General features: G+C 45.3%; 1 protein-coding gene and 1 long non-coding RNA gene across 6 annotated transcripts in view; one reads left to right on the forward strand and one right to left on the reverse strand.

The window, feature by feature from the left end:
- Positions 1-25,439, forward strand: part of SCUBE2 (signal peptide, CUB domain and EGF like domain containing 2) — a 162,896-nt gene that overhangs the window by 99,961 nt on the left and 37,496 nt on the right. For 4 of the 5 annotated variants that reach the window (XR_011024702.1, XM_068260196.1, XM_068260198.1 and 1 more), the window contains 5 exons: positions 1,674-1,790; positions 10,202-10,273; positions 18,866-18,970; positions 20,700-20,840; positions 21,084-21,287. Coding sequence is in view for 4 of the 5 variants with exons in the window: in XM_068260196.1 (XP_068116297.1) it covers positions 1,674-1,790; positions 10,202-10,273; positions 18,866-18,970; positions 20,700-20,840; positions 21,084-21,287 (639 nt within the window). In the remaining variant the exon portion in view is untranslated. The remainder of the gene's footprint in view (positions 1-1,673; positions 1,791-10,201; positions 10,274-18,865; positions 18,971-20,699; positions 20,841-21,083; positions 21,288-25,439) is intronic. The other variant, XM_068260199.1, reaches the window with a different exon arrangement.
- Positions 1-25,439, reverse strand: part of LOC137538181 (uncharacterized) — a 209,781-nt gene that overhangs the window by 2,730 nt on the left and 181,612 nt on the right. Inside the window, exon 4 of the long non-coding RNA XR_011024703.1 lies at positions 1,670-1,851. This is a non-coding gene — a long non-coding RNA (uncharacterized lncRNA). The remainder of the gene's footprint in view (positions 1-1,669; positions 1,852-25,439) is intronic.

The raw sequence follows: 25,439 nt of genomic DNA on the forward strand, positions 1-25,439 counted from the left end.
TGTATGCAGATAATATTCTTCAAACCCACCTCGGGTTCTCTTTAAATTCTTAAAAATGGCATAGTTTCAACACGGTGTTGGAAACATTCCTCAGAGGTTTTGGTCCATGTTGACATGATGGGATGGATCACACAGTTGCGGCAGATTTGTCAGCTGGCCATCCATTATATGTTTCTCCCATTCCACAACATCCAAAAAGGTTCTCTATTGGATTTAGGTCTGGTGACTGGAGGTCAATTGAGTGCATTGAACTCTTGAAAAAACCAGTATGAGATGATGTGAGTTTTTTGACTTGGTGCATTATCCTGCTGGAAGCAGCCATCAGAAGACCGCTACATTGTGGTCATTATGAGATTCGGTATGGTCAGCAACTGTACCCAGATAGGCTGTGGCATGTAAACCTTGCTCAACTGACAATGTTGACAGGTAGTATATAATACACCTCTGACATCAGCAAGGGATGGACCATTCTCTGTAAATACTACATAAGTACTATGTAAAAATTCCATTGGGTTAGCTGCTTCTGGAATACTCAGAACAGCCCTTCTGGAACCAACAACCATGTCACGTTCAAAATCTGACATTTTTAAATCCTCCTTCTTCCCCATTCTGATGCTCTGTTTGAATTCAGCAACTTGTCTTCACTGTATGTAGATGCAAAAATGCATTGTTGCTGTTTCTGCTAACAAGCAGTTAAACCGGTGTACCTATCAAAGTGACCAGTGTTTGTCTTTTATATACAGCAAAATCCCAAATATATACATTTGGGGATTGCCTGATGCCAGATGTGTGTCTTTGCCGGTTGCTTGAGCAACTGGTCAAAAATAGCACAACCCCCTTCCTTGCAGCAGAAACTACTTACTGATCCTCCGGGCTCCATCTTCTACACTTCCTACAGCTCCAGCGACTTTCCGATGTCCTCTGTGTATGGCTCCTGAAAGACATCTGACCCACTTCAGGTCAGGTGACACGCCCGGAGCCATGTACAGATGCCGAAAAGCTGCTGGGAGCTGCAGGATGCGTAGAAGATGGTGCCCTGAGGATCAGTAAGTAGTTTATGCTCTGCAATGCCCTTCAAACCCCTAAAAGTTCTGTTCCCGGTATCCCCCTCAGGCATGCTGGATAGTCAAGACTTCCGGTTGCCTGAGTTCTGCATAATGGGGAGTTTGCTGTACCGTATCCATGTTTTTTAAGAACCCCACCTGCCTTAATTTCTTTGTGTCTTCACTTCTCTATCTCATCATTTTGGAGGATTTATGAGAGGTAAGTAATTCCGAGTTGATAAAGATTTATGAGAAATCTCACCACCGCTTCACTTGATTGGCCCATTGTCAAGCTGCATACATTTGCATAATTCTGCATAGACTGGGAATTGCTTGCATCTCATTGACCAACCCTCTCTGTCTGGCTCCTCCCAACGGATACTTTCCTGTCTGGTGCAGCTTTCATGTTTCTCTCTTCTTTGGCCTATCCTCTCATCCCTTTGCTCGTCTTTTTCCTTGCTTCTTCTCCTTCACTTTTTACTCTGCTACCTCCCATCTACTTCCCTCCACTTCACCCTTCTATGCCTCCTCTCCCCAATCCCCTCTTTTTTCTGATGCCTGTATCCTCTCTCTCCCGCATTTGCTCCCTTGGTGTTTCTCCTATTTGCATTTCTGTTTTGTCTCACCTAGAGGTGGAGGGTCTCGGCGTGGACTCTACGCCCCCCAAGGCTCTTCTGCAATGTGTGAAGAATGGCGTCAGCGAGCGATGCTTCATCCTCTGCCCCTCGCTTGTCTACTCCGTCCCTGGTGAGTGTGAGCTCTGCCTCTCCTGCCGCCATCTGAAGGCATGTTCAGACCATCGGACCTGCTGATGTCAAGTATATTGAAAATGGTCAACTGGTAGCAAGTGTGCAACTCATTTAGAACCCCTCAAGCCTGGTACACACTTTCAATTATGATTGGCCAATGTTAGAGGATGGGTTGTGTTTTCCCATCTCTGCTCTATCCTTGTTCGGAGAGCTACAGTGCCGGTGCACTTCTCCAGGCAGGTGAACCACCCCTGCTCCACAAAGAGGCACTATAATATGTAGAAGGAGGTATTCCACAGGCTGGAACTTTGGCTCACATTTATTGGCAATGTCTGCACACTATATGTTTCGGGCTACGCCCTTCATCAGGTGTGACTTTCTACCACCACCACCCACTAGATAGTGAACGAAAGTTCCAGCCTGTGGAGTGCCTCCTTCTACATATTATGATTGGCCAATCATTGACAATTTTACCATGTCCATGTAATATGAGGGTCAACAGGTTTGGAATACTATAAACTATGAACCAGATTGCATGGACATGGTAAAATTGGTCAGTGATTTGCCAGTCATAATTGAAAGTGTGTACCAGGCTTTAGGTTCTATATACACATCCAATTTAAATTGCCCATAGATTTGACAGTTGTGCCACTTCCAAGTAGTATGAGAGCTTACCTACACAATCAGCTTATACTACTCAAAATCTGTTGGCCCTCACACTACATGGAAGTGGTAAAATTGGTCAGTGATTAGCCAACTAAAACTGGATGTGTGTACCAGGGTACTCAACAGGGCTGTGGAGTCGGGGCAATTTTGGCCACCTGGAGTCGGGAGTCGTGGTTTCATACAGGGCTGTGGAGTCGGTACAAAAATCTTCCGACTCCTCAGTTTATGAAACCACGACTCCGACTCCAACTCTGACTCCGGGTACCCAAAATGGCTCAGACTCCGACTCCTCGACTCCGACTCCTTAGTCTAATACTTAACAGGGCTGTGGATTTTGTACAAAAATCATCCGACTCAGACTCCTGACTCCGACTCCTCAGTTTATGAAATCAACGACTCCGACTCCGGGTGCCCAAAATTGCACCGACTCCACCTCCGACTCCACAGCCCTGGTTTCATAAACTGAGGAGTCGGGAGTCTGAGTCAGATGATTTTTGTATAAAATCCGCAGCCCTGTTAAGTATTAGACTAAGGAGTCGAAGTCGAGAAGTCTGAGTCTGAGCAATTTTGGGTACCCTGAATCAGAATTGGAGTCGGAGTCGTGGTTTCATAAACTGAGGAGTTGGAGTTGGAAGATTTTTGTACCGACTCCACAGCCCTGGTACTCAAGGCGATCAGAGTATAGTGTGCATCCTGGGAAGGGGACGGAGGAGCTGATGTTCCCCAACTGTAAACCTAACAGGCTGCTGAGTTTTGGTTGCTCCATTCCCACGTGACAGACATTTACTTAAAATTATCATGAAATCTGTTAACACAGAGTTTCTTAAATCTCCTTGACCATCCCTACTTCAGACTAGTGTTGGACAATGAGATGCTAATTATTCTAGCTTGCATTTGGATTTAATGCATATTGACTACAATTATAACCTTTTACAATGGAGCAATGCTGCTGTAATACATGCAGGATACAGTTTAGGCATGGACTTGCTACAATAAGTAAGACTTTTCATCAGAATTATGTTATCTGGATGGAAGCACATGTTCTTTCAAAACCTATATATACAGTGCATAGATCTTTCAGCCTTTCCAGATGTGTAACCTATTAGTACCACGAAGCTCTCCTCTTTTGCCCGGAGAATATGGCCTCGATGATTGCTAAAAAATTAAAATCATAAGACTGGACGACCCTTTTCTATTTTGCCTCTGTCCATCAAATAGCAGCAATAAACTCAAATGTTCACACATTGGATTTTGTAAACATTTCTGAGCCAACGCAGTGATTTCCATGACTGAACCGGTCTGTTTTTAATTGGATGAAATCCCCAAATTCTTCACCATTTTAGATAGATTGTAGATAAACATTTTTATTAAACTGTAACACAATTTTTCCATTTAGTGTTTTTCACAGAGTGGTGCGCCCCTCTCCATCTTTTCTATTGAAATGTTTAGATACAGTATGTAGTTATTTAGTTATCAACCAGGGTATTTTTAACATTCTACAACTTTTCCTTCCATTTATTTTTTTTTTTTTGCTCTGTCTCAACTTTTTAAATTGTGTTGCTGACCTCAAATTCAAAATGGGTGTGTGTTTTTCATACACAGTGACATTTATCAGTTTGCTTGTACTATGTTGTATTAAAATGATTGCATTATCTACAGGTCTTTGTATTCCGTTTTACGCAGAATCACAATTGTTTGAAATTTTTTGAACAGTAAAATTAATGATGCTGGTGTATTACTTATTAAAATGGACCTGAACTCTTACACAGGGCAGAAGGAAAATCTTTAAAGGGACTCCGAGCAGTGCAGAAACTATGGAAAGATGCATACCATCGCCGCCTTATGCCTTTTAGTTTTCGTTATTTTTGGCGATCGAAATCGCATTTGCCGCGATTTAGATCGCGCAAATAGCGAAAATTAAAAGGCGTATGACGGCGGTTTATATATCGTTGGAAAGAGGAGAAAGAGAGCTTCAAAATGGTATACTTTCCCCCAAAGTCGGCAGCTCCATACAGCTGGTATGCATCTTTCCATAGTTTCTGGACTGCTCAGAGTCCCTTTAAGCTTATTACTTATTCCTAGCACAGCCTTTTCTGGTTCTTTTTTAACCACTTGAGGACCCACCCTTTACCCCCCCTTAAGGGCCAGCGCTGTTTGATGGGATCTGTGCTGGGTGGGCTCTGCAGCCCCCAGCACAGATCAGGGTGCATGCAGAGCGATCAGATTGCCCCCCCTTTTTTCCCCCCTATGGGGATGATGTGCAGGGGGGTCTGATCGCTCCTGCTGGTGGCATGTTGCGGGGGGGGCACCTCAAAGCCCCCCTCCGCGGCGACATTCCCTCCCCCTCCCTCTCCTACCTGTCCCCCCAGTGATCCGGGCTGCACAGGACGCTATCCGTCCTGTGCAGCCAGTGACAGGACGTCCTCTGTCACATGGCGGCGATCCCCGGCCGCTGATTGGCCGGGGATCGCCGATCTGCCTTACGGCGCTGCTGCGCAGCAGCGCCGTACAATGTAAACAAAGCGGATTATTTCCGCTTGTGTTTACATTTAGCCTCCCGCCGTGAATTGACACGAGCGGCTGCTTCCTGATTAATCAGCCTGCAGCTGGCGACGCAGTACTGCGTCGCTGGTCCTGCAGCTGCCACTTTGCCGACGCACGGTATAAGCGTGCGGTCGGCAAGTGGTTAAACAAAGTTTGGTGGCATTCAGGATTGTCCATTGCCACTTTCAGATGGCAGCCAGGATGTATAATTTTATATCTCAGGGGCCTATAGCCAGAAAGGAATATAGCACTTTAAGCCCCACCCATCAGTAATACATATTAGTCCCCCATAACCCTACTGTATGGTGAAAGAGTAATATTAAAGTAGCGTTAGTAGTGAGAGGGATATGGAGGCTGCCATAATTATTTCCTTTGAAACAATACCTGTTGCCTGGCAGTCCTGCTGGTCTATTTGGCCGCAGTAGTGTCTAACTCACCCACCTGAAACAAGCATATGCCTAATCCAATCAGACTTCAGTCAGAAACATCTGTTCTGCATGCGTGATCAGGGTCTATGGCTAAAAGTATTTAGAGGCAGAAGATCAGCAGGATAGCCAGGCAATGTGCATTGTTTAAAAGGAAATTAATATGTCAGCCTCCATATTCCTTTCACTTCAGGTATGTACAAATATGAAATGATTGAGCACTACACGGATTGTGATCATTTCAGTTAACTTTTTCTCGCTTGCACAGGTAGTTTTTGTATTCTGCACCAGCGTAGGGGGATGATAAACAGTCGATGGCGCTGGGTATTTTAAAGGACATTTGTAATGAGAGGGATATGGAGACTGCCATATTTATTTCCTTTTAAAGGGAAGGTGTGAGCTGGAAAAAAAAAATCTTCTTACCTGGGGCTTCCTCCAGCCCTTGGCAGCCTATCTGTCCCATGCTGCAGCTCCAGTGTCCCGGGTTCCACTCCGTTGTAGAGGATTCTAGCCAGGTCTGCATCTTCTGCACCTGCGCAGAACGCTCCAAGCCATGTGAGCGCAGCCGCAAGCTTGCACAGGCTCAGAAGATGCTGACCTGGTGAAATCGGCAAAAGATATGTGGCCTTATTATGATGTGGGAAGCAGTCCCTGGTAACAGGTGCCTCTCTGATAGTGGCACCTGCCTATGGCGCCTAAAAGGAAATCTGGCCAGTGGTTTGATGTTCAATGATAATAAATGTTGTCATAGTTACATAGTTATTTTGGTTGAAAAAAGACATACGTCTATCGAGTTCAACCAGTACAAAGTACAACTCCAGCCTGCTCCCTCACATATCCCTGTTGATCCAGAGGAAGGCGAAAAAACCCTTACAAGGCATGGTCCAATTAGCCCCAAAAGGGAAAAATTCCTTCCCGACTCCAGATGGCAATCAGATAAAATCCCTGGATCAACATCATTAGGCATAACCTAGTAATTGTAGCCATGGATGTCTTTCAACGCAAGGAAAGCATCTAAGCCCCCTTTAAATGCAGGTATAGAGTTTGCCATAACGACTTCCTGTGGCAATGCATTCCACATCTTAATCACTCTTACTGTAAAGAACCCTTTCCTAAATAAATGGCTAAAACGTTTTTCCTCCATGCGCAGATTATGTCCTCTAGTCCTTTGAGAAGGCCTAGGGACAAAAAGCTCATCCGCCAAGCTATTATATTGCCCTCTGATGTATTTGTACATGTTAATTAGATCTCCTCTAAGGCGTCTTTTCTCTAGACTAAATAAACCCAGTTTATCTAACCTTTCTTGATAAGCGAGACCTTCCATCCCACGTATCAATTTTGTTGCTCGTCTCTGCACCTGCTCTAAAACTGCAATATCTTTTTTTGTAATGTGGTGCCCAGAACTGAATTCCATATTCCAGATGTGGCCTTACTAGAAAGTTAAACAGGGGCAATATTATGCTAGCATCTCAAGTTTTTATTTCCCTTTTAATGCATCCCAGAATTTTGTTGGCTTTAGCTGCAGCGGCTTGGCATTGAGTACGATTATTTAACTTGTTGTCGATGAGTACTCCTAAGTCCTTCTCCAAGTTTGATGTCCCCAACTGTATCCCATTTATTTTGTATGGTGCTAGACCATTGGTACGACCAAAATGCATGACTTTACATTTGTCAACATTGAATTTCATCTGCCATGTATGTGCCCATATAGCCATCCTATCCAGATCCTGTTGCAATATGACACTATCTTCCTGAGAGTTGATGATTCTGCACAATTTTGTATCATCTGCAAAAATAGCAACATTGCTCACTACTGCATCTACTAGGTCATTAATAAATAAATCGAAGAGCACTGGACCCAGTACAGACCCCTGTGGGACCCCACTGCTAACAGTCTCCCATTTTGAGTACGATCCATTGACCACAACTCTTTTTCTGTCCATTAGCCAGTTCCCTATCCATGCACACAAACTCTTCCCCAGTCCTTGCATCCTCAACTTTTGCACCAGACTTCTGTGGGGAACAGTGTCGAAGGCCTTTGCAAAGTCCAAGTATATCACATCTACAGCATTCCCAATATCCATATTAGCATTCACTACCTCATAAAAGCTGAGCATGTTAGTCAAACAGGACCTGTCTTTAGTAAACCCATGCTGATGCTGAGAAATAAGATTATTTTCTACTATGAAGTCATGTATAGTATCTGTTAGTAACCCCTCAAATAGTTTGCATACAACTGATGTTAAGCTTACAGGTCTATAATTTCCTGGATCTGATTTTTTGCCCTTCTTAAATAACGGGAAAACGTGGGCTGTACGCCAATCCACTGGGACTCTGCCAGTTGCAAGAGAGTCACAAAAGATAAGATAAAGGGGTTTAGCTATAACTGAACTTAATTCCCTTAGGACCCGAGGATGCATGCCATCCGGGCCAGGTGCCTTGTCTATTTTTAATTTATTTAGTTTTGCCTTCACTTCTTCCTGCGTTAAGTATTTAATATTACAGTTAGAAGATTGAGACTCTTCTGCCTCTGTAATTTGCAACAGTGCTGTTTCCTTTGTGAAGACAGAAGCAAAGAAAGCATTTAATAACTCTGCCTTACCTTGGTCATCCACCATTGAGTTCCCACCCTCATCCCACCCTTGTCGATGTAGAGCATTGAATCATTGATAATAGATTGCTATTTCCTGCAACCAGTGCTATTCTGGAGTGAGGAAACTTTGTATGTAGCTTCTGCCTCCTAATAATGCTGCACATCGAATGGATTTTCAAGCAGATTTGATCACTGTAAATCAGGGGTGTCAAACTCAATCACATACGGGGCCAAAATCTAAAACTTAAAGGAAGGCCAAATTTTTTATTAACCTCCTTGCCGGTCTAATTCCCCCGGCAAGGAGACAGCGCAGCACTTTTTTTTTTTTTTTTAATCATGTAGCGAGCCCAGGGCTCGCTACATGATAGCCGCTGAGCGGCGGCAGCTCTGCAGCCACTCCGATTGCTTCCGGCGATCGGAGTAAGCAGGAAATCCCGTTCAGAATGGGATTTCCTGCTGGGCTTTCCCGGTCGCCATGGCGACGGGGCGGGATGAAGTCATCGAAACGGGACGTCAATGGGAATCCCGATCCACCCCTCAGCGCTGCCTGGCCCTTATTGGCCAGGCTGCGTAGGGGTCCGGGGGGGGGGGGGGGAGGGAGGCGGATCGGCGCGGCGGAAAAAATTATGCAAATCGGCCCAGCCTACCCTGAGCTGAGCTCCTGATAACCGGCAAAGAGGTTAAAATTCAACATTTACTGAACAGTCTCAAACTAAATGGCGTAACCTTTTGAGATCAGCTATGGAAGGGGTATGGCCTGTATGAATACAAATATATTTGTTATAAAAATACAAAACTTTAAACACTTGCATAAAGAGATTTATAAAAACATATGACAACAGATGTCCCCAGAACCCCTACCACCCCCAAACCCGCCTGACCCCACACTGATATCCACTAAATCTGTATGTCTGATTATAACTATGTGCACATAGATCAAAAATTAAGGTGCTGCGCAGCCCAAAAACAAGAGTCCAACCTGACACATGCAGGGTTAAGGAGAGATCCAACAATTGCACTTTAGTTGTTTCAGAAAAAATTGTTGTGGAGACAGAGTGAAGGGTGTCCTCAACTCCCAGCCAAAGTATAGTTCAAATATCATAGTCGTCCTGTAGCCATATAGCGTGACACAAGATTGTAACAGTTACCAACCTGCTGGTGTGCAGGCAGACACGACAGGCGAGCCAACCAATAGGCAGAACTATGGTGACTGTAGGGATGTGGGTGGGCTGTTCCACTTTTTCCCCTTCTTTAGAGTAGCATAGTGGAGAAGGTTCACATTTACCTGCTCCAGTGCTGCTTCGGGTCTCTGCTCTTCCTAGCAGCCACACGCTCTATGCTGCATACCTCTGGCTCCGAATGCATGTCATGTGATCGGGGGCTGGTGGTATGCAAGCATAGAGCGTGCAGCTGCCAGGAAGAACAGAAGAGATCCAACACACCGCTAGAGCAGGTAAATGTTCCGCAGTTCCACTGCACTAATTTGCAGTGTGGGGAGAGTGTTGACAGGGAGAAAGGTGTGTAGGTAGGCGTGTGTGTTTTATCAGCCCTCCTCCTTAGATCCCCTTGTTGGACCCATTTAGTTCAGGGGTCCTGTGAGTTGTTGCTGTTCCTCGTCTTTGAGGCTCTGGAGGGCCACTTGAAATGGCAAGGAGGGTCACATTCAGTCCATGGGCCTTGTGTTTAACAACCTGTGCTGTAAATTATTCTGCCAGTTTTACTCTCGTAAACCGGATCCATAAGCATTTGATAATCTATATTGATCTGAAGCGTTATTAGGCATGGCAGACCATTTTCCTGGAGCAGGCATCGGGAGGTGTGGGAGGGGATTGACACATGCATACTTCAATGCATGTGTCATTGAGCAGAGACAATGAAACAGTAAAAACTTAAAAACTAGATTTAAATAAAAAAAAACTGTAGGATGTCTTAAAATAGTCATTTTTAGGAGAAGACAGTTCAATACAATTGTTTTTCTTATCCGTTTATTTTCACCTCAGATGTCCTTTAAGAAGCTGCTATACAATTTCCATTAGTAAAATGCATCTGTCAATCAGCATTTGGTGAAGGCATCCATTCATGGTCCATGTATGAGTTTCCATTATCTGATCACACTATTGCATGAGCTACATTTTATTTCTGCTCCCAGATCTATAACCTCACAATCTGATCTCTCCTCAGGACTGCAGGAGTCTTATACGGTGGCCTGTGGAAGGTCAAAATACCTCAAAGGCAACGAATCTCTCAGTGGAGGTATGTGGACTCGCCTATACTTTATCAATAGTGAAGTGTATTATTTAAATTTTATAGTAGTAACATCTTTGGATCCCTAGAAGAGGAACAATAAAACTGGCCATAAACTATTCAGTTACCATTCAGTTTTGTTTGTTTTACAACAGACTTACAGTATTTTTGGGACTATAAGATGCACCCTAGGTTTAGAGGACCAGAAAACCAGGGGGAAAAAAACCCACTAAACCTAATGCGTCTATAGTGCATGGACATCTTACCTTTCCCCACCAATTATTGTGTCCGCCACCTGTCTCTGTGTCCTCCTCTACCCTTGTTTGACCTGGCGGGGGGGGGGGGGGGGGGGGACGAGGACGAGGGTATCAGTTGTACCAGTGTCTGCTGTCCCCCTGTATACATACGTGGGCTCCGATTAACAGGAAGTTGCCACACAGAGCCTTCAGCAGGCTTCGGGAGACCATCTACCAATCAGACGAGGCCAGACCCACCAATCCCAGCTGCCCACTGCTCCCATTCTTAATTAGAGTTGATGGCCTCGCAGGCGGGATTATCGACTGCAATCAAGAACGGGAGCAGTGGGCGGCCGTGATTGGCAGGCGTGGGCCCAATCCTCAGATGAAATCGCTTGGCCAAAGCTGTACAGGCACGTTCCGTTGCAATGCAGGGTGGTGGAGGGACAAAGAAGTGGCTCAGATGTGACGTCACATGGCGGGTGGGGCAATCAGGGAGAATAAAGCTACTGGCCGTCACCTGGCCAAATTGACTTGCCTGACAGATCACTGGCGGGGGGCAGGGACTGCTGTGCACAGGCCAGATTATTGGCAGAGGGGATAGTTATTGACCGCCTCAGACGACTTTAAAGGGTGAAAAAAAGCAGTTTAACTTAACTGGGGCTTCTTCCAGCCCCCCACAGTCATCCTGTACCTGCGCCGTGACTCCGGGACCCTTCAGTCAGCTGCGGCAACCCCCTCAAAGTTGACCGGTCGGAGGCTTCTGTGCATGTACGGCCCTGATCGTGCGCCTGTTGTCTGGAGTGTTCTGTGCATGTGCAGTAGCGATTTTCCTGTACGTGATGAGGTAGCATGTGGCTGGACAGCTTCGAGGGGTGTCACTGCTGCTTGCTGGAGGGTCGCAGAAGGACGTGACCAGCTTAGAAAAACTGCAGGGGGCTGCAAGTGGCCCCAGGTAACCTAAAATGCTTTTTTTTTGTGGTTTTGTTTTTTTAGACTTTAGATTTCCTTTACACTAGTGTGTGTATGCTCCTTTAAAAGGAGAATATCAAATAAAAGCCATCACTAAAGAGACCTTCAGAAAGGAGTTTTCTGCCAGAGATGCGATAAGAATATGAATCCGTTGGATTGCTCGTGTGGGACTACCCACCAAAGGAGTTTACATCTGCTTCCTGATCGTCTTACAAAACCGCTGATGTAGTCAGTGAAAAAAAATCACTCGGAGATGATCACTTTTGTAGTGTTTTTAATATAATCGTTTTATTTTCCTACTGGAAGATGGTTATCGCAAGTACGGTGGTTTACACTAATTACCCGCTGCCAAGTCCTTATCCACCTCCTCAGGAAGACAAGGCCAGTCTTGCCTCCGTAATCTGCAGAGAAAAACATTTCCCTGGTTTGGCAGAGCTGAGGCTGTCAGGGGAATATTTATAGCCGCCACTGTGAATATATTATCCCTACATATGTAAAATGTTTATGTTATCCTGCAATAGAATATTCTGCAGAAGAGCAACATTGTAACAGGAAGACTTCAGCGCCTCTAGTGTTCAGAATCAACAGGAGCCCTGGAGAAAGGGGCCTGCTGTAGGGAAGACTTGACCCACACCAAACGATGAACAACATTACAGTTTAAATAACAGAGTAATTGAGAGCCCACTATAGTGTAGTATTTCAGTCCAATATGGTAAAAAGAAAATATAAGATATACTCACAAGGGCAGGTTTCTGACAAGCAATCCAATGTAACGGGACCCTGAGCAGTCGTTAAAAATAAAATTGGTACTTACCAGCCCACCGTAGGCCGCGAGGTCCCCCGGCATTCTTCTGGCTCCTCTTCTGGTCCTGCTGGCGGCTCCTTTAATGTCGACTTTCGGGCTGAAAGTCATCCGTATACTTCCTGGAAGTCCAAGTCCATGGAAGTCCGTCATTACGCTACCTGCTACATGTCATCACGCTGGCCGGCGTGACAATCCTGTGCATGCGTGGTTCTCTAACTCTGAACCGCGCATGCGCAGGACTATCACGTCAGCCGTTGTGATGACGCAGAGCGTGGACTTCCAGGAAGTATACAGATGACTTTCAGCCAGAAAGTCGCCGTTAATGGAGCCGCCAGTGGGATCGGGAGAGGAGCCAGAAGGACGCCGGGGGACCTCACGGCCTACGGTGGGCTGGAGGAAGGCCCAGGTAAGTACAAATTTCATTTTTAACAACAGTTCAGGGTCCCTTTAAAGGCTTTAGGCGAACATGATCCGTCCCCTCGGGGTAGATTAAGATGTTGCTCTCTGTAGGCAGGAAGAACGGGGGTAGACCCCTCCCCCAAAGGTGGACTAGTGATACTTGTATCCGAAACACAGAGGCAGAAGAGGTACTCTTTTCCCCTTAGAAGATTCAACGAGATAAACATTTCAAAAGCCACACTCGATTTGATAACTATAGCCGCTCCTGTTCCACTGCCTGAGGAAGTGGGCTGTGTCCCACGAAACGCATTGCAGTTATTGGAGTACGTTATTAAAGAATACTTGTGCAACGTTTATCTCGTTCAATCTCCAATGGGGAGGTGAGTACCTCTTTCTCTAATTTTAATCCGGACATTGTTTTATACTTTTGGAGCCTCTGTGTTTCTGATACAAACATTACATAGTTCTTACATAGTTATTTTGGCTGAAAAAAGACATACGTCCATCGAGTTCAACCAGTACAAAGTACAACTCCAGCCCGTCCCCCACATACCCCTGTTGATCCAGAGGAAGGCGAAAAAAAAACCACCAGGCATGGTCCAATTAACCCCAAATGGGAAAAATTCCTTCCTGACTCCAGATGGCAATCAGATAAAATCCCTGGATCAACATCATTAGGCATAACCTAGTAATTGTAGCCATGGATGTCTTTCAACGCAAGGAAAGCATCTAAGCCCCCTTTAAATGCAGGTATAGAGTTTGCCATAACGACTTCCTGTGGCAATGCATTCCACATCTTAACCACTCTTACTGTAAAGAACCCTTTCCTAAATAAATGGCTAAAACGTTTTTCCTCCATGCGCAGCTCATGTCCTCTAGTCCTTTGAGAAGGCCTAGGGACAAAAAGCTCATCCGCCAAGCTATTATAGTGCCCTCTAATGTATTTATACATGTTAATTAGATCTCCTCTAAGGCGTCTTTTCTCTAGACTAAATAAACCCAGTTTATCTAACCTTTCTTGGTAAGCGAGACCTTCCATCCCACGTATCAATTTTGTAGCTCGTCTCTGCACCTGCTCTAAAACGGCAATATCTTTTTTGTAATGTGGTGCCCAGAACTGAATTCTATATTCCAGATGTGGCCTTACTAGAGAGTTAAACAGGGGCAATATTATGCTAGCATCTCGAGTTTTTATTTCCCTTTTAATGCATCCCAAAATTTTGTTCGCTTTAGCTGCAGCGGCTTGGCATTGAGTACGATTATTTAACTTGTTGTCGATGAGTACTCCTAAGTCCTTCTCCAGGTTTGATGTTCCCAACTGTATCCCATTTATTTTGTATGGTGCTAGACCATTGGTACGACCAAAATGCATGACTTTACATTTGTCAACATTGAATTTCATCTGCCATGTATGTGCCCATATAGCCATCCTATCCAGATCCTGTTGCAATATGACACTATCTTCCTGAGAGTTGATGATTCTGCACAATTTTGTATCATCTGCAAAAATAGCAACATTGCTCACTACTGCATCTACTAGGTCATTAATAAATAAATTGAAGAGCACTGGACCCAGTACAGACCCCTGTGGGACCCCACTGCTAACAGTCTCCCATTTTGAGTACGATCCATTGACCACAACTCTTTGTTTTCTGTCCATTAGCCAGTTCCCTATCCATGCACACAAACTCTTCCCCAGTCCTTGCATCCTCAACTTTTGCACCAGACTTCTGTGGGGAACAGTGTCGAAGGCCTTTGCAAAGTCCAAGTATATCACATCTACAGCATTCCCAATATCCATATTAGCATTCACTACCTCATAAAAGCTGAGCATGTTAGTCAAACAGGACCTGTCTTTAGTAAACCCATGTTGATGCTGAGAAATAAGATTATTTTCTACTATGAAGTCATGTATAGTATCTCTTAGTAACCCCTCAAATAGTTTGCATACAACTGATGTTAAGCTTACAGGTCTATAATTTCCTGGATCAGATTTTTTGCCCTTCTTAAATAATGGGAAAACGTGGGCTGTACGCCAATCCACTGGGACTCTGCTAGTTGCAAGAGAGTCACAAAAGATAAGATAAAGGGGCTTAGCTATAACTGAACTTAATTCTCTTAGGACCCGAAGATGCATGCCATCCGGGCCAGGTGCCTTGTCTATTTTTAATTTATTTAGTCTTGCCTTTACTTCTTCCTGCGTTAAGTATTTAATATTACAGTTAGAAGATTGAGACTCTTCTGCCTCTGTAATTTGCAACAGTGCTGTTTCCTTTGTGAAGACAGAAGCAAAGAAAGCATTTAATAACTCTGCCTTACCTTGGTCATCCACCATTGAGTTCCCACCCTCATCCTTTAGGATTCCTATACAGTCAACCTTTCTTTTTTTAGAGTTGATGTACTTGTAAAACTTTTTTGGGTTAGATTTGATATCCCTAGCGATTTGATTTTCAGCTTCGATCTTTGCCAGCCTAATTTCTTTTTTACAATTTTTATTGCACTCCTTATAATTGCTTAGTGCAGCCTCAGTCCCCTCCTGTTTTAGGACCTTATAGGCATTCTTTTTCCTCTTCATTTTATCCCTAACCTTTCTATTCATCCATAGAGGCCTTTTTTTATTCCTAGACATTTTGTTTCCATATGGGATATACATACTACAATATTGATTGAGAATACGTTTAAAAGCTTGCCATTTCCCTTCAGTGTTGTCCCCTTGTAGTACATTATCCCAGTTCACCAAACTTAGTGCCTGCCTAATTTGATTGAACTTTGCTTTTCTAAAATTCATAGTTTTAGTGGTCCCGCTGCCCCGTGGCCTATCAGTCACCAGATCAAACGTTATCATGTTGTGATCACTATTTCCCAAATGTTCTTGAACCTGCACATTTGATACATTATCTGGTCTATTAGAAATTATCAGATCCAGTAACGCATTCCCCCTAGTTGGTTCAGTTACCATTTGAGTCAAGTAATTGTCCTGTACAGTTTAGTCTTTGAATAATGCAATGTACTTGCATCACTGATTTTCATGTGTTCTACAACTTAAGCTTTTCTGTTTATATTAGAAAAATGAGTCACTAACAGCCCCCTGTGTAGTGTTTACATCCATTTATCAGAAAAATAAAGTACGCACTCTATCACCTCGAAGGTTTTACTGATCAGGGCATAATAAGAATCAGCTGGTCCTTGGCAGGTTATAAAATAATTTCAGTCTTACTTCAGGCACAAAACATCAAACGGCAGGTTCTGCCATGTCATTATGTACTTCACAAATGTAGAGCCAAATTGACAAGCCCTGTGTGAAAAGTGCGCTTCTTGATTTAAAGAGGGATTATCAGCCACAACATCAAATTCCATTTACCCACTGCTGTGTGTTTAATATGCAGCCTTCAACCTTACCCTGCACTGCAAGCATTCCAATCTAATCAGAAATGTTTCTGCTGTAATAAATCTTATCTCAGACTGCCTCTATTTGGTGCATTGCCGAGGAGAAGAAGCTTGTCATCACCCCTTCTACATTCTTGCTCCTCTCTGATTGGCTGTGGGCAGTTCAGTGTGAAGCTGAAACCTGATCTATCCCGTGCACTCGCATTTACAAAGCAACCTAGCTATGACAGTGCAGTTTGTAGAAGAAGAAGAAAAAAAGAGTAAGGGAGGAAACTACATCAGGATTGGCTTCAGTCAGAGGGAATCAAGATGGCAAATTCCAGGAACTGAATTCTCTTAATTTACTATATAAAATTCACTGAAATCAAATAGTGGACAGTACAATTCATCTATCCTGTGAGTAGAACAAGTAGTTATCTACTTATGTGTTTTTTTTCCTGGCATAGTATGGCTGCTTTAATATCTCATAGAGACACCTTTAGCAGCAACTTTGTTTTCTGTAGGGCGGTCTCTGTATATCTCCTACATCAGGGTTCCCCAACCACCGGTCTGCGGCCCACTGCCAGTCCATTGGACGTTTGCAATTGGGCCGCGGGACTGTCCTCTTACTATACTAGCTATGCTGGGGCACTACCTACCCATACTGGGACTATACTGGCCACTATACTAGCTATACTGGGGGTAACTATACTAGCCATACTGGGGCAACTAAACACCCTATACTGGGGCAACTATGCTAGGTATGCCGCTGCAGACCCCCCAACCCCCCCCCCCCCCTCCCCCTTAACCCGCTGCGCACGACCCTGTCCACTAGGACATGTTTTTGTGAAACAAATGATGACATGGTTTAATATTTCATGTTTTGTTCATCATTTTTGTTAATCATAGTCCTGTTGAGGACTAATTGATCTTTTCCCTTCACACACAAAATATTAGAATTGAAAAGGAGTTTACTTTTTATCATAACTATGTTATCAGCACTTACAGGATCACTATAGCGAAAAAAGTAACCAGTTAAAATCTGACAGAACCGACAGGTTTTGGACTAGTCCCTCTCCTCATGGGTGATTCTCAGGTTTTTTAGTTTTTGTTTTCAAAAGGATTTCCTGAACGGCAGCTACTAAGTCTAACTTCCAAAATATTAAGATGCCAGCCAGCCTCCCTACTCACTTTCACACTATTTTGGCAGTTCAAACTGAGCAACTGCCATTCAGGGAATGCTTTTGAAAACCAAGAAAATACCTCATGAGGAGATGGACTAGTCCAAAACCTGTTGGTTCTGTCAGATTTTAACTGTTTACGTTTTCCGCTGGAGTGGCCCTTTAAGTAAGAATGCAATGAGTGTAGAGAGTCTACAGTATGTACAACTATTAAAGTGGGAAATTACAGTACTTAAGTACTGCAACAGTTTACTATCAGTATAAGCACAGATTAACAGCTTATACTGTACCTACCAAGGCTAAGTAAATACACCATCTCAAACCACTTGATCTCACCTGAGGTGAGAGACATATAGAGGCTGGCCTAGTTATTTCATTTTAAACAACATAAATTGCCTGGCTGTCCTGCTGATCCTCTGTCTTGCTGCAACTCTTAGCTATAGACCCTGAACAAGTATGCAGCTCAGGTGTTTCTGACAAATATCTGACAAGATTAGCTGCATGCATGTTTCTGGTGCGACTCAGACACTACTGCAGCCAAAGGGCTCTATTTACAAAACGATGTTAACTTTAGCACTGGCCCTTAGCCCGTTTAAACTCAGTTGAAATGTGAGATCAGATTGAGAAAACCGGTGCTAACCTACTTAGCACCCTGGTTAGCACGCCTAAAGACTTTAGACATGCTAAGTAGGTTAGCACCGCTTAGTAAATCAAGCCCAAAGAGTTCAGCAGGACAGCCAGGCAACTGGTATTGTGTAAAAATAAATAATAATTATTATTATTATTTATTTATAAAGCGCCAACATATTCCGTGGCGCTGTACAATGTAAGAAAACAAACAAGGGATACATAATGATACAGACAATGATATACATCAAATATAAACACTGATACAAGATACAGCACTGCTGATTACAATTTGATTTAACATGATGACTAAAATGTAAAAAATGTCTAACAGAGTGCAAGCAATTAAATTAACAACAGTCCATGACACAAAAGGGTGAGAGCCCTGCCCTTGCGAGCTTACAATCTAAAGAGGTATATGGCTATAATGCAGCCATATACCTCTGACTTCTGCTGCCCTTTAGGCTGGTTTTACATTTCAAATGTGAGTTTGTGGTGCGGAGCCCTGCCACACCACAACACACAAAATGACTAACAGAGTTCGCCAATAAAGTCATATGTGTAGTGCCACCCCTCGCTCTGTGACGTACTCCCTGCTAGACGGGAATTACGTTGCTGAGATTCCCCCCCCCCCCCCCATCGTATTCACAACGTTTTGCTTATGTAAACCACAGCACCGCCAACATTTTTAAAATCTATGCATCACCAATGGACTTGCATACCTTGTGTTACAGCGGAAGAAGTAACACACTGTTTCCTTTGCGCTAGGCCCCATTGCCTTGCATTGCGACACAGGGTAACCCAACACAGGTTCCCAATGCAACTTTAAAAGGGACTTAATCTTGGAAATCGTGGCCCTGCTTCATACCACTCGATGTGCTATAAAATGCTGCTACTGCTGCCTAATTTCAAGATTTAATACTTGTAACAGACTTTATTTATTTTTTTATAATTTAGGTCTTCATCGATATAATAATAAAGTACATCACATTCTATCCCTTTTTTTCTCTAACAGACGTCTCCACTGTCCGGACGAGCGTCACGTTTAAGTTGAATGATGCCACTTGTAGGATGAAACGGATGGATGGCAGTCAGGGAGTCACACAGAATAAGGCAGCAGGTACGTCCAGCAGGGAGTATGTCACTGGGTGAGGGGCGGTGAAGGGCGTGCGAGCATCGTGGGGGCGGGGTGGTGCTATGTATATTACCCTGTCGGAGCACACCTCCGCAGGGTCATATGAATAGATTTATTTTTTTTTAGTGTTGGGGTGCGAGCCCAGGGGGTGGAGCAGCACACCGCAGTACTCTGGCCTGTTATAAAACTAGCCTCTAAGTAGGTGGCTGGATAGTGTAATGGATAAAGGCTCTGCCTCTGACACAGGAGACCTGGGTTCGAATCTCGGCTCTGCCTGTTCAGTAAGCCAGCACCTATTTAGTAGGAGACCTTTGGCAAGTCTCCCTAACACTGCTACTGCCTATAGAGCGCACCCTAGTGGCTGCAGCTCTGGCGCTTTGAGTCCGCCAGGAGAAAAGCGCTATATAAATGTTCTGTGTTTGTTTGTTTGTTTGTAAGTACAATTTAAAGATCAGAACGTCAGGTTATAGTAAAATAATTTCTAATAATATTAGGCCATTGGCAGTGTCGTAGCTAGAGAATATGGGGCCCCATAGCAACATTTCATGGGGCCCTCAGAACTGGGCACTCTTGAGCAAGGCCCCCCTGCTCCATGGATATGAATTGATGGGCAATTTACATTCCCGTGCAATGTACATTGAGTATAGTCCTTGGGCTAAGAGACAAAGTCAGAGGGTGGAGAAACAAAGGAAAGTTAACCACTTGACGACCAGGGGATTTTTCAGTGATCGGTGCTGCGTGGGCTCTGCAGCCCGCAGCACCGATCAGGAGTGCAGCAGGGCGATCAGACTACCCCCCTTTTTTCCCCACTAGGGGGATGTCCTGCTGGGGGGTCAGATCGCCGTCGGCTGCATTTGCTTAGCGGGGGGCTCTTCAAAGCCCCCGTCCGCAGCGTTCTCCACCCTCTTGCCCGTTCCCTCCCTCTCCCTTCCCCTCTGAGCGGCGCAGGACGGATATCCGTCCTGCGCCTTATAGGATAGGCTTCTGCCTATCAGATGCCGGCGATCCCCGGCCAATCAGAGGCCGGGGATAACCGATCTACGTCACGGCGCAGCAGTGCCGTATGATGTAAATAGCGGTGATTTCTTCCCCGCGTGTTTACATTTTGCCGGCGAGCAGCGATCGGCGGCTCTCCGACTGTTCACGGAGACTCCCTCCGTGAACTGAGCAGCCGTTTCCATGGAAACCCTCAGACAACCAGTTTATGCCAATCGGCGTTAGCTGGTCGTCAAGAGGTTAAGAGTGAACACATCACGTACAACCTGGGCCCCCTTTGCTCCAGGGGCCCATAGCAGTTGCTGGGCCCCTGGCCATTGGGTTTCACCCTGGCCACATGAAAAGCAACAATGCCCTATATCTGTGATCAGAGACACTCTTTAACTTAGTCACATTCTCCTAGTATTCTGTCTTACTGAGGCTGCACAGAGAGGCACTGATAACATTTTAGAAGTTGGATTTAGACCTTACGTAACTTGGCACTTTCTAGAAGTAAAAGCGGCCTCAGAGCCGGGTAATGAGCAGGATGGGAGAACGTAAACATCTATTTCAGAGACGCGCCGGAGATGTCTGCGCCCGATCATCACTGAGGGGGGGCAAATGGATGGGGGGGGGGGGGGGGCTGCATTCTTCCATTGTATCAAACCCTTCTTTATCAGAAGCTGTAATTATACAGAAAATCCTACTAATCCATCCTGCGTCTGTTCTTTCATCTCAGAGAAGCAAAACCTTGTCTACGAAAGAATCGACTTCGTAAACATAACCTGCAAGCGGAGACCCAGCGGACGCAAGGCGGTCGCCAAGGAGACGGTGATCATGGCGCAGTTTGAACTGGAAGCCAACCAGAAGGAGGTGACAGGTTGGTTCTCAGGGTCTGATAAACACTCGAAAATCGAAAAGTGACAAATGTTTTGCCTTTCTCGGCCCTTTCTTGCTTTCCCTTTCTGCAAATAAGTATCTCCTGTTTTGTGCCAATTTAAGTGGATATTGGGTGACGGACATTGTGTCTATGACAATGGACTCTTGTCTAAAATGCATTGTAGGGCCCCCTAGAGGCACCGTGGCCATTTTCAGTGATCGGTTTCTTATTTCTTCTTCGCAGAGTCCTGCAGTTTCAGTTGCGTCCGGAGGAAAGCAGAAAAACGCTTGCGCAAGACAATGAGGACCCTCAGAAAGGCTATGGGCAAAGATCACTTCCACGTCCGGCTGTCTGGGAAGGACTTTGAGGTGGCGAGGAAGGTACCTAGGGCACCGGAGCACCAGGAGCTGTGCGGGACCGGCCAGGTGCGCGTGGATAATAGATGCGGTAAGTCATGCAAGTTGACTCTTTGAGGAGAAAAACAAGAAAAAAGATGCCTTAGCACTAAAGTTTGATAAAACATGGATATGGAATACCAGGTTATGGTGACCCAGGATCAGTAAGACTTTAGTGCCTGGACTAAATGTATAACCCGAACCTCACTCTATGGAGGTTTGTAAATGGTGTGTGTGGAGGAGGGGTAGCGGATGGGGTTCTGCATGCTGGCATCCATCTAACCCAAGGAAATGCGCAGTTTCACGTTTGAATCGCCTGTGTTTCTGGAATGTAGTCCTTCGATTTACATCTCCCAACATGTATTGTGGTGGTTGGGGATGCACGGCACCTCTGAGAGCTTCAAATTGTGGTACCTTCTGGTCTCCCTGGAGATGACTGATGCCGGCATAGAGACAAGAAGCCCCCCAAAAGGTAAGGAATGCCCGTCTCTCTCCCCCCCTCACCACCACACACACACACATTTATGAACTTCCCTCAGGGAACTGGTATTGTTTAAAAGGAAATAAATATGGCAGCCTCCACATCCCTCTCACTTCAGATGTCCTTTAAAAACTCAACTCTCCTCATCTCCCTGATGGTGGCAGCAGGTGGGAGGGTCAATCGGTCAGTCCATTCTGACCATGTGACACCCAAAGCAGCACGTAAAATCAATCAGTCAGACTGCATTTCTTACATCCCCGCATTGCGCTGTGTAATATGTTGACGCTACATAAATATAAAAATTGCAGTTCAATATACTGTAGGTGCCCGGTAGTGAGGAGTTCACAGGAAGTAGATACAAAGTGTTAAGCAGCTGTAAAACTAGGATGTACTCATGGAAATCTCCAGGGGATTTAACTTAAAGGGAAGGTCCAGGCAAAATAAAAAAATGAGTTTCACTTACCTGGGGCTTCTACCAGCCCCACGCAGCCATCCTGTGCCCTCGTAGTCACTCACTGCTGCTCCAGTCCCCCGCTGGCAGTATGCCGACCTCGGAGGTCGGCGGGTTGCATTGCGTACGTTTTTACGCATACCTGCTAGTGCAGCAACATTAACACATACATTTTTACGCGTTAGTGGTTCAATGCGTAAAAATTTACGCATTGAACCACTAACGCGTAAAAATGTATGTGTTAATGTTCCTGCACTAGCAGGTATGCGTAAAAACGTACGCAATGCGACCCGCCGACCTCCCAGGTCGGCATGCTGCCAGCGGGGGACTGGAGCAGCAGTGAGTGACTACGAGGGCACAGGATGGCTGCATGGGGCTGGTAGAAGCCCCAGGTAACTGAAACTCATTTTTTTATTTTGCTGGGACCTTCCCTTTAGGCTGCTTACACACCAAGACGTTACAGGCGCACGTTAGTGCGCCTGTAACGCTCCCCCAACGCACAGCAATGTAACACAAGTGGGCTGTTCACACAGCCCACGTTGCGTTACATGTAACGCTGCACGTTCTGTGCAAAGTGCAGCATGCTACGGCGTTGGAGCGGCTATAGCCGCGTTAGACTGTTTGCACATGCGCAGTGGGGGGCGGAGAGGAGGTGGGGAGAGCCAGCTACAGTAGCCGCGCACATGGCTACTTAATATTCACTGCACTGGCGGGCGCTGATTGGCCGGCGGGACCACGTGATGCGGAGTGTCTCGCTCCGCATCACGTGGTCCCGCTGGCCAATCAGCGCCACTCTGGGAGACATTATAGGACTCGAGCCGCCTAACGCGGCTCACTCTACCGTCCTCTCTTGCAGCACCATACGTTGTGTTAGGTGCACGTTATGCGACCTTAACGTGCCACCTAATGCAACGTCTTGGTGTGCAAGAAGCCTTAAGGATTGATGCACAGCTGCAGGCAAGCAAAGCGTTACAATGGTTTTCTGAACTTGAAACAGTTTAGCTCCAAAGGTAAAACATTTAATTTTACCCAAAACAACATGATTGCTTGAAAAATTGCTTCTTTTAGTTTTCAATTTAGGTGACCTTTTAAAACCGCTCTACATATTGCGGTATTGACATCTTAAAACAGAAAGTAATTGCTTGTGGTCACTTCTCATTGCTCACAATGCAGCCCCCATTCGGGACAGCGTAGGCTGTGTGCTATAAACAGCAGCTCTGGATGTACTGTGTGCAATAGCCCAAGAGAAAACGCCACAGATGGACTCCAGTGATGCACAATGACTGCTTCATTGCAGACAAGAGGAAGTCGTCTCATGTGATTACCTTCTGGGCTGGGCTCCGCTGTATTTTTGTACTCCGCTTGTAGGTTCATTTTAGCCAACTACATAAATCCAGTTGGTTCTGAGTCTCCAAACATAACTGGACTAATTGTATAACATGACTGCCCAAATCCTTACTACAGCAAAGTGTCTAGTATCCGGCACTGGCAGGGATTGCCTGATGGCCGGATACATGTGCTTGCCGGCTGCTTGAGCAACTGTCTGAAAAAGCACAAACCTCTAACCCCCAAATACCTCCAGTGACGTCTTGTAGCCTTCTTGTTGCTCCTAGATGCTTTTCAGTGTCCACTGTGCATGGAAGCCGCCATGTCACGTGACCTGCATCAAGTCAGGTGACTTACCGGGAGCCGTGCAGGGATGCTAGGAGCTACAGGAAGGCTACAAGGCACTGCTGGAGGCTCGTGCTTTTAATGCCTACAATGCCTACAAACATCCCTGAAAAACCACCAAATCACAATCCCCGTTATCCCATCAGGCATGCCGGTTAGTTGAGACTTCCGGTTGCCTAAATTCTGGATAACAGGGACTTTGCTGTATATAGAAACCTGTAGATCCATACCTTATGGTTCTGGGTCTCCATAACATAACTGGACTTATTGTATGACATGACCGCACAAAACCGTACTACATACAGAATCCTCTACACCCATACCCGGTGGCACTGCATCTCCATAACATAACTGGGTACCCAGTAAGGATTGGCCAATCAAAATTGTATATGTGTACTAGGCTTAAGGGTGTGTACCCACATCCAATTTTGATTTGCCAATTTTACCTCTTCTATGTAGTATGGGAGCTTACCTCCACAAGCTGTTCATAGTATTCAAAATCTGTTGCCCATCATACTACTAGGCGGTGGTGAAATTAGCAAGTCATTGGCCAATCAAAATTGGACATGTGTACGTACCCTAAAGCTTGGTAGACACTTCCCTTCACTGACCATTTTTACTATCTCCATGTAGAGTCAGCCATGTCTCCATGTAGGGTCAACAGATACTGAAGGAAAAAAAGGGGGGTAAAGAGGCGCCCAAGGTGCCTTGAGTCTGGCTGCCGGCATTTGGTGGCACTTTGTTTGGCCTGGGGAGGTGGGCGGGTTCCCACAAGGTGGTTGCCTATGCTTTTTTTTTTTACTAGTGGATATCCGTTCCTGTGTGGGTGCGTCATCATTGAGGTAAGCCACCTCATTTATTTGTATTTTAGTTGCTTTTAATGTATTTTATTCACCTTGGGCGCCTCTTTACCCCACTTTTTACTGTATCTCAGCCCATCCGTGGGGTGCTCCTACTGTACACCTGACCACTGGTGGTCTCTGTCAGTTTTTCAAGAGAGCGACCTTCGCCAGGTTTCCTGGTACCCCGAGTGGAGTCAGGTTTTTGCATCTCCACCTGCCTGCAGTGGTCGGTTGCCCTTCTGCAGCTTGACTTTGTGAGTATTATTTCACCACCATATAAATTATTATTCTCTGTGACATACTGCACCATCTGGGCACCCGTTGTCTCTGTTTCTTTCCATAAGCTGCATATACTCACCCTCAACCTTCTTAGATACTGAAGGAGGCTTCGGAAGTCTTTGGGAGCCCAAGTGCCATCAAAGACGGGCCTTTTAGTACTGCACATGCGCGCGAGCACATTCTCTTGCTCGCTCCTGTATGCGCAGTATGGAACCGCCCGTCGTCAGGCGCACTCTGGCTCCTGAACACTTCCAAAGCCTCCCGCAGCAGGTGATTTAAATCTGGTGACATTGCTGCAATGAGGACACCGTGAGAGGAAACAGGAAGGCTCTCTAGGAGCCAGAGCCTTCCCTCACTTTAGGTAAGTATCTGTTTGGGTTTTTTGACTTTAAAGGGCATTTTATTTACAAGTGGAGAAAACCTCACCTAAGAGAAAACCTAGGTGAAAAACTGAATTGCATATGGCCCTGTATGTATTGG

This window comes from Hyperolius riggenbachi, chromosome 11, assembly GCF_040937935.1.
Source record: "Hyperolius riggenbachi isolate aHypRig1 chromosome 11, aHypRig1.pri, whole genome shotgun sequence".
In the NCBI taxonomy this organism is placed as follows: domain Eukaryota; kingdom Metazoa; phylum Chordata; class Amphibia; order Anura; family Hyperoliidae; genus Hyperolius; species Hyperolius riggenbachi.